This window comes from Hypanus sabinus, chromosome 13 (assembly GCF_030144855.1).
Source record: "Hypanus sabinus isolate sHypSab1 chromosome 13, sHypSab1.hap1, whole genome shotgun sequence".
Taxonomy (NCBI): Eukaryota; Metazoa; Chordata; class Chondrichthyes; order Myliobatiformes; family Dasyatidae; genus Hypanus; species Hypanus sabinus.
In genome coordinates, this window is record NC_082718.1 from 80,048,409 (window position 1) to 80,064,279 (window position 15,871).

Below are 15,871 nucleotides of genomic sequence, written 5' to 3' on the forward strand. Positions count from 1 at the left end.
TGGTAATAGGGATCAAAGGAGCAGGGCAGGCTGGCAAGCTCTTTATATATAAAAACATAAACAGGCACAAGCACAATAGGATGGATTATTTCCTTTAACACAGTAAGATTCTAATGTTAAAGTAAGGTGAGTGGTTCTTAGCTTTTGCTTGATTATGTAGTAAAAACATAAAAATACATTTTCATATTGAAAATTAAAAATCAATAATTAATTCAATGTAATAGTTAGATGACGCCAGTAGATACTGCAGACCCAAGCGACTTCTCCCAGTTCTTCCACAAATCAGCTTACTTCTCTTGTCTTTCTTCACAAGGTGGTTGTGGTTCTGTTGGAAACAGTGATCTACAGTTCAAACTACAGTTCTTTGCAAGTGGCGGGTTTTCGGACTGACTGTGCGGCCTAGCACTTCGCTATCTCCGGGAACAGCCTGGAAGACGTGTGCCCTCGGGGCTGGGAGGTCAGAAGTCAGGAGCGGCCCCGTGGGCGACCTGGTTCCTCGCCAATTTCACTGACTGAAGTGCTGTGGAAGACTGAAACAGCAAGACAGCAAGCAGTGTATTTGCTAATCGCTGGCTGCTGTTGGAAAAGGCCCCTGTACTCTTTTGATGGGGAAAGAGTCTATCAGTCTTTGAGAAGTGATGTGGAATATTGTAATATCGGAGCAGCAAGTCGCTGGTCTCTGCTCTCAGTGTTGTATGAGTGACCTCTCTCCCCGCCACTGGAGAGGGGGAGAGAGCCTGTCTGAGATACCAAAGTGCTGGTTTGTGAACTGTAGTTTGATGGACTCTGGATCAATGGACTCTTTGGTGCTTCTGCTGCTGCTCGCATGGTGGTGGGGTGGGGGGGGGTTTGATGTGTTTGCAAAGGGAGGGTGGCTTTGGGGTTGAGGTTTCTGTTATTTTATGGGGTTTGTTACATGGAAGTCTGTAAAGAGCACAAATTTAAGTTACTGTATCCATACACAGACATTAAATGTTCTTTGACTTTTATTTTTGAAATAATGTCTAATTGCTTTCAATTTCTACAACCTCCACGCAACATTGCAACCCAACCACCCATTGTAAAATAAATGTGCCCCCAAGATTCTGACCAGACTGATTCTGATAGTGGTTCCTAATACACACCACCAAACCTTGAGGGGGGGGGGGGAATAAAACTTTAATTTCCTTTAAGTGATGCAAAGGTGGGTGGATGCTTTCTGCAACTGAACCCTCAGGAATCCTGTGAGTGTGTAATACAGGGGTCGGGTGACTCCTGAAAGCTTCTCCACAAGACACAAGCAAATCTAACTGGAATATATTTGAATTCTCAAACAAGACAAAATCTGCAGATGCTGGAAATCCAAGCAACGCACACAGAATGCTGGAGGAACTCAGCAGGGCAAGCAGCATCTATGGAAAAAAGTACAGTCCAGCCAAAGGATTCTGGCTCAAAACATCAACTATATTTGTTTCCATAGATGCTGCCCGGCCTGCTGAGTTCTCCAGCATTTTGTGTTAGTATATTTGAATTCTAATGACTTGCATAGCTTAATAAAACTATATGCTGGAAACCTGACATCCAGGACTAAGTTGCTCATTTGACTGGCTCCCATTTAATGTCCCGAATGCTTCTTTTTCCTCTAGACGTGCACTGTGCCTGCTGTGCACCATTACAAAATGCATTGCAGCAAATGTAAGACTTTTTCAAGTGTCTGCCTCAAAGGACACTCAAGAAGCACAAGAACAACTTCACGTGAAAGTTCCCTTCCAAATACTATCCTGTCAGAAATACAATCTCCATTATAAATTGGGTTCAAACCCTGGGGTTTTCTGCCTAACAGAATTATGCAAGTATCTTTACCAATAAAGACACCACCTCAAAGGCAGTGAATGTTGACTTTGTCAATTGCACTAACAAAATGGTGTGTGTGGGAAGATTGATTGGAGTCTTATTGGTGAATGGTGGCTGTTGCACTGGAAAGAATGGCATAGGAAGCGCTATCAGAGCAGCCTAGAAAGAAAACTACAATGCATTTGTAGATGTGATCATGGAAGGCACTGGGTAGATGAATATTTAGAATGGAAGATAGTTAAAAGACATTAGGATGTCAGGAGATAAGTACTCAGAGGTCACATAACCTCTGACTGGTCATATATCCACAATATTATGTGATCGCTCTAAATAAATTTGATCAATGGTGATGGCTATGTCACTGGTGTCTGGCTACGATGTGGCTAGTTACTGTTTTCATCCTTTTGCCAAATATGGGCTACATCTTGCTGCATACAGGTGTGGACTGCTTTAATGTAAACAGAAATAAACATTGTGCAATCAACAAATATCCCACTTCTGGCATGATGATTTTCAGATAATTAGGGAAAGAAGCAACATAAACCCTGAAACGGATTAATTTTTAGTGCTGCTCATGGAAGTATTTTTTGTTGCTTGAAATACAGACTGCTGACCTGTCAGCATTGTGTTTTGTTCTCAGAAACTTCTCTGTTTCACACTACTGTACTTCCTCTCTGGTAAGTGTCTGAACCAGACCACTTACAAACATGGTGCAAATACTTGCCTCAGAATGAATTTCCGTCATATTCAGACCATCATGAAGACTGCCTACCTTCAACTTCACAATGCCTGACTCCACCACTGCATCAACTTACTTGTTATTGAAACCCTTGACTATGTTACTATTCTAATTCCTTATTGATCAGCTCCTTTGTTCAATTCTTCATAAACATATGATCATTGAAGTCACCCACATATACAGTTAAACCATGCAACCTGGAGGTTGGGGATGAAAATATCTGTAAGGAAAAAAAACTATCAAAATTTTGTTTCTCAGTTTCAATGTGGAACACACTACCACAAAAAAGTTGCATCAAAAAACACAAATGCATTTAAGGGGAAGTTAAGTACGGGTCAAAATACTGGTGCATGACACACCGTAAGTCTCAAGATCCTCTGTATTTTCTAACCAAGAAGGAATTTCACCCATGCCCTACTCTTTCCCCATCATCAAGCCAGCACTTCACTGGACTCCTGAAGGAATAGGAAATACAGGAGACCAAAGACAACTTGGTGCCATACCACAGAGGCAATAAGATCATGAGCCGCAATAGAGAAGATGGCTGAGGACCAACAGAGATGCAGGACCTTCATTGCTGCCCTAAGTGCCAGTAGTGTAAAGGGAAGTAAGTAAAGTAATAAAGAGAAGATAAGGGATTCGCAGCGTGGAAAGTGGTTGATATGGAGGATAAATATCGACAGATCTATTGCTCAAATGGCCTTAATACAAAAGGCTTGCAAACATTAACAAATGCCTGCATTTTTTACTGGAAACAATTGTTCAGTGGAATACAAGCTGAACACAAACCAAACTAAAAGAATGAATATGTCCCAAAGTAGTAAAATGTTAATATTTTATTTGCATTGCACTGTAAGTCAATAAAAAAATATTCAATTGAGAATAAAAAATATTTTGGTCTTCTGATCATTTAAATATAGCACTTCTTGCCAAAAGTAATCCCAACGGAAAAAAATTATATTCTAATTACAATTAAAATACAAAATAATTATCAAAGTATGTATGCTTTACACAGTCTTGAGATTTGTGTCCTAGCAGGCAGCCATAAAACAAAGAAACCCAAAAAAAATTTTTTTTAAACCGTCGAACACCCAATGTGCAGAGAAAAAGAAACAAATCACACAAACAAATTGCATTCTGAACTGAAGTTTACAAACAGTTTGTCGATGAACCCTTAGCTCAGCGCAGAGTCGAGTAAATGTCACAGAGCAGCTAACTGAACCAACTGTAACCCGCACCTCGAGCCCTAAAACCCTGACCTTTTCAATCTGGCCTAGTGCTTAAATCTTCATCCAAACATCAGTTCAGTCGCTTTAAATGCTGCCTCGATTCAGCCTGTATCTGTCCTTTCTGATTCAGCCTGGCTCTTATATCAATCAAACCTCAGGTCTTCCTTGCTCTTGGCAACACTGTTTTGTCTCGCCTCATCTCTGCCGCATCAAATTGCCTCCAAATAGATGTTACAGACTATTGCTTGCGATGTTCGTTTTAATCGCTCTCTGCAGCTTATCTGCACAATAACATGGCAACAGATGGGAGCCAGCATGATGACTGAAGAACATTACTCTGCCCCAAACACTTGCAATACATAGTTAAACTGCAAGCTTAAAAAAACAAGGATTTGGTTCATTAATAAATAAATATAAGTTATTTTCAGTCAGACTCAGAAAAGGCATGCAGAAACTGGATTATCTCCCCACCAATCTCCCTCTCTGTATATAGTGGATTGCTTATCGGCCACATTCCTCCTTTGCTTACCCAAGCCTTCCAGCAATCATAGTTAAAGGTATAGGCAAGATCTAACCAAGTATACCCAAAGTACTTTTGCATTCAACCATATTGCAATTCCTCCACCCTTCACCTTCAGATGAATACAAGATAACATTAGTCCACCAGATACCAGTATCATTTTTCTTTTGTTTAACCAAACATTTCTGGTGATTTTCAAGCTTCTCTTATGCAAGCTCTGTTCGCTCTAATCAGCACAGGTGCATGGCAGCGCAGTAACTGAAAAGCTCCCATGCATGTAGCCTTTGTGCCACACAGCTCTAATTGCATAACTATACCACACACACGCAAAATGCCGGAGGAACTCAGCTAGTCAGGCAACATGTATAGAAATTAATAAAAAATGACGGTTTAGGCCTTTCTTCAGGACTAGAAAGGAAGGGGAAAGACACCAGAATAAAAAGGTGGAGGGATAGCATAACTATACAATTGTGCTCAATAAATCAGTCATGGAATCTGAACTGGCTTGAAATAAAAAATCAAACCAAGTGCAAGTTTTTGTTAGCTGCTGCTAGTGTATACTCTTTATTCACAATGCCTATGTGGATCATTTGGTACTTCATATTTATTATTCCTTTAGAAATAAATGCTAAGTCATTTGTATGTAAAGACAAAAAAAATGAAACAGAATTATTAAAAGGATAAAGGGAACTTATTTTGCAGCTTAGTTGTGAAAAATACATTTGTGAATTACAGAGCAAGTTCTTTATTACATTGTGCATTTCAAAAATATACAAGATCACAAATTAGGATATCAGATACTTCCACAAATGCTGCTGACTCTCTGGAGTTTAACTGATAAGTATATTTAAATGAATGTTCAACAGTTTTCTTTCGGCTTCTGTTATAAAATTACTAAAGGATTGATACTAAATATGTACAGACTTACAGCTTGTTTAGACTTGTTTACACTTACTTTTCAAGCAATTATAATCTACAGTATTTGGAAATGTCTCTTTCATTTCCTGCTCATGGTGTACGACTGTTCCATGATTGTGTTTTTTACAAACCTGTGTTAAACAGTTTGGAAAAAGCACCTTCTATAAATGTTGTTCAAAACTTGAAGAAATTTGTATGAGGTTTATAAGCTCAGCATCCCACAAAATTTTACACACTTTGTCAATTAAACATATAGCAGGGACAAAGTCCAGGAGTTGACCTCTTCAGTTTGAGACAAGCTTCATAAATTGATTATTTTAATTGGAGAAGTTTATGAAACTTAAACCCTTTCAAACTTAGTGTAATACTAGATAGTAGTTCCTTTTTGGACGTAGCTTACATCCACAGATAAATGAATATGAAATGTAAGTTATAGAACAAAGAAAATTTTAATTTATTAGTATCAAAAGGCTGCACCAGGATGCAGTTGGTGTCTTTCAAAAAACAAAACTGGTTTTATCTAACCTTTTTGTGGTACTGTTGGAAATTTGCCTTATAGGAAGAAATTGTTTTCCTTGCGTTGTTCGGCAAGTCAGCTGCTGTCATGGAGCTGGGATAGTGCATTAGTTGCCAAGATAAAAAAAAACATTTAACAATGCTTCCAATGCTTCAATGGACTACAAGCTGTTTGTACATGCTAGCCTTCTATCTTGTTAATTCTTCTGTCTTCAGGACTTCAAGTGTATATTCATCTTAAACATCCAATCAACAGTCTCCATCAGGAAGGGCATGTTGTAATGTCTTGCAATGTTCCTAAATACCTGGATTTGCTCCATAAATCCCTGTATGTACATACACAGAAAAACAAAAGGGACAAATTAGGCATGTTTTTGTGTTCCATGCCAGCAGGGATGGTGATGTTTTTTGATGGCTAATCTTGTGTCACTGATTTGATCTTTACTAAGTTTCGGTTAGGTTAGTGTTTGCAGATCTGAGCAAAATGAGTAAACTTCCGAAAAACAAAAACAAAAGTGAAACAAAGTAGTAGTAAAAATGAAAAGGGAACCAATTTCCAACCACCATCAGAAAAAAAAGTCTCACTGTAAAATCAAGCTTATTCAATTACACCAGAAGATATTGGTATGGAATGAAACCTACCATCATTGAAATTGTCAAATCAAAGTCCCGGGCACAATGACAGTAGATAGGCATGTTAGCTTCTTTGACACCTTTACATTTTGAACAAACCTAAAGATACAAAAAGGAAATTAAATCATAACATTTTTCAAGCTTATTCCAAGCAAGCAAACTTTATAGTTGCCATTTTACATCAACTAATAGGAAAGTACATTAACTTGGAAGATGTGGATGATGTGGTGATCAGGGTTTTGACCGCGACTGCTCTTGGCAAATTTTTCTACAGAAATGGTTTGCCATTGCCTTCTTCTGGGCTACGTCTTTATAAGATGGGTGACCCCAGCTTTATCAATACTCTTCAGAGATTGTCTACATGGCATCAGTGGTCGCATAACCAAGACTTGTGATATGCACCAGCTGTTCATACGACCCTCCTCCACCTGCTCCCGTGGCTTCACATGACCCTGATCAGGTGGTTAAGCAGGTGCTACATTTTGCCCAAGGGTAATCTCCAGGCTAGCAGAGGGAAGAAGTGCCTTACACCTCCTTTAGTAGAGATGCATCTCTACCCTGTCACCCTATTACGAGGGGTGATTTATAAGTTTGTGACCTGAAGTAGATGGCGTCAATTTTAGAAAACCTAGCATTTATTTTTCAACATAGTCCCCTCCTACATTTACACACTTAGTCCAGAGGTCCTGCAGCATACGGATCTTGGACCGCCAGAAACTGTCCACAGCAGGGGTGATTGATAGGTTCGTAGCCTACGGTAAAAGGAGATGAGTTATACAGCTCTTGTTACATGCACATGCAGTTCAACTCTTTTGAGCGATTATGCAGAAAATTTGAGGTTAATAACTCATCAGGGGTGATTGATAAGTTCATGGCCTAAACTAGAAGGAGATGAGTTATTAACTTCAAACTTTCTGCATAATCACTCAAAGAGTTGACCTGCATGTAACGAGAGCTGTATAACTCAGCTCCTTCTACCGCAGGCCACAAAAAAATAAATTGTACCAAATGATTCTGAACAACACAGATCTGGTCAAGACATAAGAGAGCTTGCAGATGATTGATATCTGGAGCAACACACACAAAACACTGTAGGAATGCAGCAGCTATGCAGAAAAATGGATAGCCGCTGTTTCACGTCAAGACTCTTCAACAGTATTGAAAAGAAAGAGGTCAGAAGCCCAAATAAAAGGGTGGCAGGAGGGAGAGGAGTACAAGCTGAGGGTTGATAGGTGAATTCAGGTGAGGGGGAAAAGACAGGAAGGTTGTGTACAGGGAAAAGAGAAATGATATGAGAAGCTGGGAGATGATAGGCAGAAGAGGGAAAGGGATGAAGGGGGAATCTGAAAGGAGAAGACAGTAGATCATGGAGTAAAGGGAAAGAGCTGGAAGACCAGAGTGAGGAAAGTGTAGGTGATGGGCAGACTGTGAGGGTAGGGGAGAGAAGAAGGGGTAAAAGAACTAGAGGGATAAAGGGAAGGCAGGGGGAAAACAGCGAGGTGATGTTATCAAAAATTGGAGAAATCAATGTTGATGCCATTAGGTTGGAGACTACCAAAACAAAACATGAGCTTGTAGCGGTGTGCTACACACAGCACTGGAATAACGACACGCAGACGGTGAGTTGCAATTGCGTTAAAACTTTATTCAAAATTCGCGGCCTTGCTTTTAAGCCTTCCCGTTTCCGCCCTCCCCGGGCGGGAATACTATACGGGGGTGCATATTCACAGTCCCTTCCTGTGTGCGGGCTTCCCCCTTGCTGGTGAAGAAGGCCTGGCGCCCTTTTTGGGGCCGGCCTCCCTGCCCACGTGCACCGTTTTGTGAGCCGGTTTGAGTGCGCTGGAAAGTGGGTCACCACATAACTCCCCCCCAGAACCAGCAATACACCCCGCAATGTCCACAGTCTGAGTCGGTCTTTGTTTGGGAGGTCTGCCTCTGCGCTGCAGTGCCTGAACCTCGACCAGCTTCGCCAAGTCCACATGGGCTGGTTTGAGTCAGTCCACTGTGAAAACCTCCTCTTTCCCCCAAATGTCCAGTATGAACGTGGACCCGTTGTTCCTGATCACCTTAAACAGCCCCTCGTAGGGCCACTGTAGCGGTGCCTGATGTCCGCCCCGGCGTACAAAAACAAACTTACAGTTCTGCAGGTCTTTGGATACGCAGGTTGGGCTCTGTCCATGCTGTGAAGTGGGTATGGGGGCCAGGTTACCGAGCCTCTCACGTAGTCTGTCCAGGACTGCTGCGGGTTCTTCCTCATGCCCCCTTGGGGCTGGTATGAACTCTCCTGGGACGACCAGGGGTGCGTCGTACAGCAACTCGGCCGACGAGGTATGCAGATCCTCTTTGGGCGCCATGCGGATTCTGAGCAGGACCCAGGGAAGTTCGTCCACCCAGTTAGGCCCTTTCAGGCGGGCCAAGAGAGCTGACTTCAGGTGATGGTGGAATCACCACTAGCCCGTTCGATTGTGGGTGGTAGGCAGTTGTGTGGTGCAGCTGTGTTTCCAAAAGGCTGACCATAGCTGACCACAGGCTGGAGGTGAACTGGGCACCTCTGTCGGAGGTAATGTGGGCTGGTACACCAAAACGAGTTACCCAGGTTGCAATCAGTGCTTGGGCTCAGGATTCAGAGGTGGTGTCGGTGAGCGGGACTGCCTCTGGCCATCTTGTGAACCGGTCCACGATAGTTAGGAGGTGCATGATGTCCACATGAATGTGGTCGAAACGCTGCAGGAGGGCTTTGGTGTGTCGCTGCACCTTGGCAGTTTGGCACTATGTGCACATTTTGGCCCATTCACAGACCTGCTTGCGGAGTCCGTGCCAAACGGACCCGCTGGAGACCATCCGGACAGTTGTCCTGATGGAGGGGTGCGCTAAGTTGTGAATGGAGTTGAAAACTCGCCGCCACCAGGACAATGGGGCAAGGTTGGCTGATAGCTATGTCACACAGTAGGGTCCTCTCACCTGGGCCTATGGGGAAGTCTTAGAGCTGCAAACAGGAGACTGCAGTCCTGTAACTAGGGATCCCATCGCCTGCCTGCTGCACCTCCGCCAGCGCTGTATGACCCCCTGGGACAGGGCCTGGATGGTAGGTCTGGATAGTGCGTCCGCAATGACGTTGTCCTCTCCCGAGATGTGCTGGATGTTCGTTGTGTATTCGGAGATGTAGGACAGATGTCACTGCTGGCGGGACGACCAGGGATCGGACTCCTTCGTGAACGCAAAAGTGAGCGGTTTGTGGTCCATGAACGCGGTGAAGGGCCTACATTCTAAGAAATACCGGAAATGCCGGATTGCCAGGTACAGTACCAACAGCTCCCGGTTGAAAGCACTGTATTTGAGTTTGGGTGGTTGTAGGTGTTTGCTGAAGAACGCCAGGGGTTAAAAGCAACCCTCGATGAGTTGTTCCAGCACTCCCCCAACTGCTGTGTTGGATGCGTCCACTGTTAGGACGGTAGGGACGTCCGTTCTGAGGTATACTAGCATCGCGGCATTTGCCAAGGCTTCTTTGGTTTTAACGAAAGCGGCTGCAGCCTTCCCGTCCCAGGTAATGTCCTTGCCCTTATCCGTTTCGGGCTGCTGAGGGGAGGAAGCGGTGGTAGAAATTCACTATACCCACGAATTCCTGCAGGCCTTTGAGTGTGTTGGGTTGGGGGAAGTGGTGGACCGCGTCTACCTTGGCGGGCAGAGGGGATGCCCCATCTTTAGTAATCCTGTGGCCCAGGAAGTCGATGGCATGTTGATTGTTAGGCCGTATTCATTCAGTCGGGCATAGAGTTGACGGAGGTGGGTCAAATGCTCCTGACGACTACTGCTGGCTATGAGGATGTCGTCCAGATAGATGAATGCAAAGTCCAGGTCGCGTCCCACCGCGTCCATGAGCTGCTGGAACGTCTATGTGGCATTCTTTAGGCCGAACGGCATTCGGAGAAATTCAAAAAGGCTGAACGGAGTGATGAGTGCTGTTTTGGGGATGTCGTCTGGATGCATCAGGACTTGATGATATCCCCGGACGAGGTCTACCTTGGAAAAGATCCTTGCGCCGTGCAGGTTTGCTGCAAAGTCCTGAATGTGCGGTACAGGGTAGCGGTCCGGTGTTGTAGCCTCGTTCAGTCTGTGGTAGTCGCTGCATGGTCTGTCAGACCACTGTATGATCCCCAATTCCTCCATCCTCTGGAACTCCTCCTTCGCCAGTCGGAGCTTGTCCGGGGGAAGCCTTCGAGCACGGGCGTGGAGGGGTGGCCCTTGAGTCAGGATCTGGTGCTGTACCCCATGTCTGGGCATGGCTGCCGTGAACTGCGGTGCCAGAACTGATGGGAAATCTGCCAGAACTCTGGTGAATTCGTTGTTGGACAGCGTGATGGAGTCCAGTTATGGGGCTGGTAACTTGGCTTCACTCAAGGAGAACATTTGAAAAGTCTTGGCATGGACTAGTCTCTTCCCTTGCAGGTCAACCAGCAGGCTGTGAGCTCGCAAAAAATCCGCTCCCAGGAGTGGTTGGGCCACGGTGGCCAGTGTGAAGTCCCATGTGAACCGGCTGGAGCTGAACTGTAGCCTCACCGTATGGGTGCCGTAGGTCCAAATTGCGCTGCCATTTGCCAGTTCTCTGTTGCAGGTGTCGTAACTCGTCAGAGGTAAGACGCTGATCTCGGCCCCGGTGTCGACCAAAAAGTGGCATCCCAAATGTTTATCCCAGACATACAGGAGGCTATCCTGATGGCCCTGGCGTTTCCTGGGAAGTTGCAGGGTGGGCTTCTGTGCCCCACCGCTGGTGGTAGAAGCACCATTGTTCGTTGGCCTCCGTACTCCTGCCTCTGGGTTTTGTGGGCTCTGCTGCCGGGCCTGGTCCGGTCTGCTGTTGGGCACGTGGCTTGGTGATCTGTGCGACGGACGCCCCACTCTCCCTCTTGGCTTTTCACAGCACATCTGCCCGGGCCGCCATCTTCCGGGGATCGCTGAAATCCGTGTCGGACAGCAGCAGGCTTATGTCCTCGGGCAGCTGCTCTCGGAATGCCTGCTCAAACATGAGGCAGGGTTTGTGTCCTTCAGCCAGGGTCAGCATCTCATTTATCAATGCCAACGGTGGCCTGTCTCCCAAACCATCCAGGTGCAGTAAGTGGGCAGCTCGCTCGCACCGTGAGAGTCCAAAAGTCCTTATGAGCAGGGCTTTGAATGCTGTGTATTTGCCGTCCTCCGGGGGCAACTGTATGAACTCCTCAACCAGGGCAGCCGTCTCCTGGTCAAGGGAGCTCACTACGTGGTAGTAACGTGTGGAATCCGAGGTTATCTGCCGAATGTGGAATTGGGCTTCTGCTTGTTGGAACCATAGGTGAGGTCACAGCGTCCAGAAGCTTGGCAGTTTTAACGAAACTGCATGAACAGATACGGCATCTCTGTTTGGGCCGTCGGGGTCACCAATTGTAGCGGTGTGCTACACACAGCGCTGGAATAACGACACGCAGACGGTGAGTTGCAGTTGCGTTAAAGCTTTATTCAAACTTCGCGGCCTCGCTTTTAAGCCTTCCCATTTTCACCCACCTCGGGCGGGAATGCTGTAGTGGGTGCATATTCACAGTCCCTTCCCGCGCACGGGCTTTTCCCCTTGCTGGTGAAGAAGGCCTGGCACCCTTTTTGGGGCCGGCCTCCCTGCCAGCGCACACTGTTTCGTGAGCCGGTTCGAGTGCGCTGGAAAGTGGGTCGCCACAAGTTGTTAATTCTCAAAACTACATTTGGCCTCAACATGGAAATAAAGGAGGCGTGGAAACTTTCTTTGCTACGTTGACAATTGCATTGGGGCTGCTTCCTGTACCCATGAGGACGATAATTTCATCAATTGTTATTAAAAACAATTGGATATCTCCGACACCTTACTCACTTTTCTTGATTTCTCTGTTTTCCATCTCCCAAGATGGACTATCCACTGACTCCTGCAGTAACCTTAACTACACCTCTTCCCACCCTGTCACTTGCAAAGATGCTGTTCCCTCATCTCAGTTCTTCCATCTGCACTGCATCCATTCTCATGAGACATTTCATTTCAGGATATGCGAGCTGTCTTCTTTTTTTTCTCTTCAGAAAATGAAGTTCCCCTCCATTGCTATCAATGCAGCACTCACCCACATCTCCTTCGTTTCCCACACATCAGCCTTCACCCCATCCCACCACTCCTCCTCCCTCCCAGGACATAACAGGTATAGAACTCCCCTTATCCTCAACTACCACTCTGAGATTCCGCATTCAACACATCATCTTCCACACTTTCCATCTCTAGCAAAATCCTACCACGAGGTACATCTTTTCCTCCCCTCTCTACTGATACCCCTCCAGGCACTTATCCCCGTAACTGTGCTATACGTTACACCTGACCCTACACCCTCACTACCAATCGGGGCTCCAAAGAGTCCTCCAGGCGAGGCAGCACTTCCCACATGAATCCACTGGGGTCTTGCATTGTATCCAATGCTCCCACTAAGGTTTCATCTACATCAGCAAAACTCGATGCAAATTGGAGAACTTACTTCACCGAACACCTTCACTTTGCCCACCATAACAACTAGGATGTCTTGGTGGTCAGCTATTTTAATTCAGCTTCCCATTCCCACACTGACAAGCCGGTCCATGACCTTGCCTAGGGCCCAGTTAAAGACAGATGCAGAATGGAGGACCAGCACTTCATATACTGTCTTGGTAATGTCCAACCCATCAAGTCAAGTCACTTTTATTGTCACTTCGACCATAACTGCTGGTACAATACATAATAAAAATGAGACAATGTTTTTCAGGACCATGGTGTTACACGACACAGTACAAAAAATAGACTGAACTATGTAAAAAAAAAACAAGAGAAAGCTACACTAGACTACAGACCAACATAGGACTGCGTAAAGTGCACAAAAACAGTGCCGGCATTACAATAAATAATAAACAGGACAGTAGGGCAAGGTGTCCAGGCTCTGGGTATTGAGGAGTCTGATAGCTTGAGGGAAGAAACTGTTACATCATCCGGTCGTGAGAGCCTGAATGCTTCGGAGCATTTTCCCAGACAGCAGGAGGGAGAAGAGATTGTATGAGGGGTACATGGGGCCCTTCATAATGCCATTTCCTTCGCAGATGCAGCGCATAGTGTAAATGTCTGTGATGGCAGGAAGAGAGATGCTGATGATCTTCTCAGTGGACCTCACTATCCGCTGCAGGGTCTTGCGATCCGAGATGGTGCAATTTCCAAACCAGGCAGTGATGTAGCCGCTCTGGATGCTCTCAATACAACTCCTGTAGAATGTGATGAGGATGGGGGGTGGGAGATGGACTTTCCTCAACCTTCGCAGAAAGTAGAGACACTGCTGGGCTTTCTTTGCTATGGAGCTGGTGTTGAGGGACCAGGTTGAAATTCTCCGCCAGGTGAACACCAAGAAATTCGGTGCTCTTTATGAACTCTACCGAGGAGCTGTCGATGTTCAGCGGGGAGTGGTCGCTCTGTGCCCTCCTGAAGTCAACAACCATCTCTTTTGTTTTGTTCACATTAAGAGACAGGTTGTTGGCTCTGCACCAGTCCATTAGCCGCTGCACCTCCTCTCTGTAAGCTGACTTGTCGTTCTTGCTGATGAGATCCACCACGGTTGCGTCACCGGCACATTTGATGATATGGTTCGAGCTGTGTGTTGCAGCATAGTCGTGGGTCAGCAGAGTGAACAGCAGTGGACTGAGCACGCACCCCTGGGGAGCCCCCATGCTCAGTGCGATGGTGTTGGAGATGCTGCCCCCAATCCAGACTGACTGAGGTCTCCCAGTCAGGAAGTCTAGGATCCAGTTGCAGAGGGAGGTGTTCAGGTCCAGTAGGCTCAGCTTTCCAATCAGTTTCTGAGGGATGATTGTGTTGAATGCTGAACTGAAGTCTATGAACAGCATCTGAACGTATGTGTCTTTTTTGTCCAGGTGGGTTAGGGCCAGGTGGAGGATGGTGGCATAGGTGTCATCTATTGAGCGGTTGGGACGGTACGCAAACTGCAGGGGGTCCAGTGAGGGGGGCAGCAGGGTCTTGATGTGCCTCATGACGAGCCTCTCGAAACACTTCATGATGATGGATGTAAGTGCAACGGGACGGTAGTCATTTAGGCAGGACACTGAAGACTTCTTCAGCACGGGGATGATGGTGGCAGCCTTGAAGCACGTTGGAAAATCAATACAAGTTTCTCTAATTACTTAACTTCTGGTAACTACTCCCCTTACTCACCCCCCCCCCCCATTTTGTGGTTCCGCTACCCTTTTCTTCCTATGTCCTCATGAGCTGCCCATCACCTGCACCTTCCTTCCTCTGATTTTCCACATCCTTCCCTTTATTCCATGGTCTACTTCCTTCTCCTCTCCGATTCCTTCTTTTATAGCCCTTGGCCTCTTCCACCTGTCACCTCTCAGCTTCTCACATCATTTGATTTCCCCTCCTTTTCCTCAGTTTCCTCCTATACAGCTCACCAGCATTCACCCATTAAATGCCAGCACATGCTCCTCTTCTGGCCTCTTTCTTTCTTGTCCTGATGAAGAAACTCAGCCCAAAGCACTTACTGTCCATTTCTCTCCACATATGCTGCAAGGCCTACTGCTCCCCTACAGCATCTCATGAGGTTGCTAAAGATCTGGTCAAGGTCTGTGGAGTACTCTTCAGTGCACTTGTCAGAGCCAAATTACTGAGTTTGGATGATGACATACAGATCAGGATTGGTATTGGAACTATTCATCATCATCATCATGTGCCATATGTGATCCTGGTCTTTCCATGATATGATTGCTCCTGGCAAATTTTTCTACAGAAGCAGTTTGTCACTGCCCTCTTCTGGACAGTGTCTTTACAAGCCAGGTGACCCCAGGCATTATGAAAACTCTTCAGAGATTTTCTGCCTGGGGTCAGTGTTCGCATAACCAGGACTTGTGATATGCACCAGCTGCTCATATGACCATCTACCACATGCTCCCATGGCTTCAAGTGACCCTGATCAGATGGTGCTAAACAGGTGCTACACCTTGCCCAAGGGTGACCTGCAGGCTAGCAGAGGGAAGAGACACATCTCCACCCCGTCACTCAGATTGGAACTATTAGTGTTTCTAAATTGTATCCAAAAACTGATCTCAGGAACTAAATATTCAGAAGAAACAAATCAGGGAACTGGGACATTAGGTGTGGAAAGTAATTACATCATGACCTGTGCAAATGCATAAATGGACAGATAATAGTATATAAAACTTATTACTGATAAATCTAACACACAGGGGTAAGCTTTCATTGCCAAAATAGTCGAAGGGAAGGTCTGGGACTTTTTGATCCATTGTAAACTGCTCTGGTCTGATCATTTTTACTTTTCTGTTCACACATGGTTATCAAGATGCAAGTGAAATGTTCAAGTGCTGAAACTGAAGCAAAGAACCTGATGTTCTTGAATATTCAAATTGAGTTAATATTAACTAAATTTGAATAATCCAAGAACTTCCATTTCA

The 15,871-nt window shown here is 45.4% G+C and overlaps 2 protein-coding genes across 6 annotated transcripts in view; one reads left to right on the forward strand and one right to left on the reverse strand.

The window, feature by feature from the left end:
* The window catches only part of LOC132404044 (P2X purinoceptor 2-like), an 86,269-nt gene extending 85,268 nt beyond the window's left edge, over positions 1–1,001 (forward strand). For all 5 annotated transcript variants that reach the window (XM_059988017.1, XM_059988020.1, XM_059988016.1 and 2 more), the window contains one exon: positions 314–1,001. The gene's annotated coding sequence lies outside the window, so the exon portion shown is untranslated. The remainder of the gene's footprint in view (positions 1–313) is intronic.
* Positions 1,002–3,430: 2,429 nt separating this feature from the next.
* The window catches only part of pole (polymerase (DNA directed), epsilon), a 146,518-nt gene continuing 134,077 nt past the window's right edge, over positions 3,431–15,871 (reverse strand). The window contains exons 48-49 of the mRNA XM_059988023.1: positions 6,398–6,487; positions 3,431–6,081 (exon numbers count right to left, since the gene is read on the reverse strand). Coding sequence (XP_059844006.1) covers positions 5,968–6,081; positions 6,398–6,487 — 204 coding nt within the window. The 3' untranslated portion in view covers positions 3,431–5,967. The remainder of the gene's footprint in view (positions 6,082–6,397; positions 6,488–15,871) is intronic.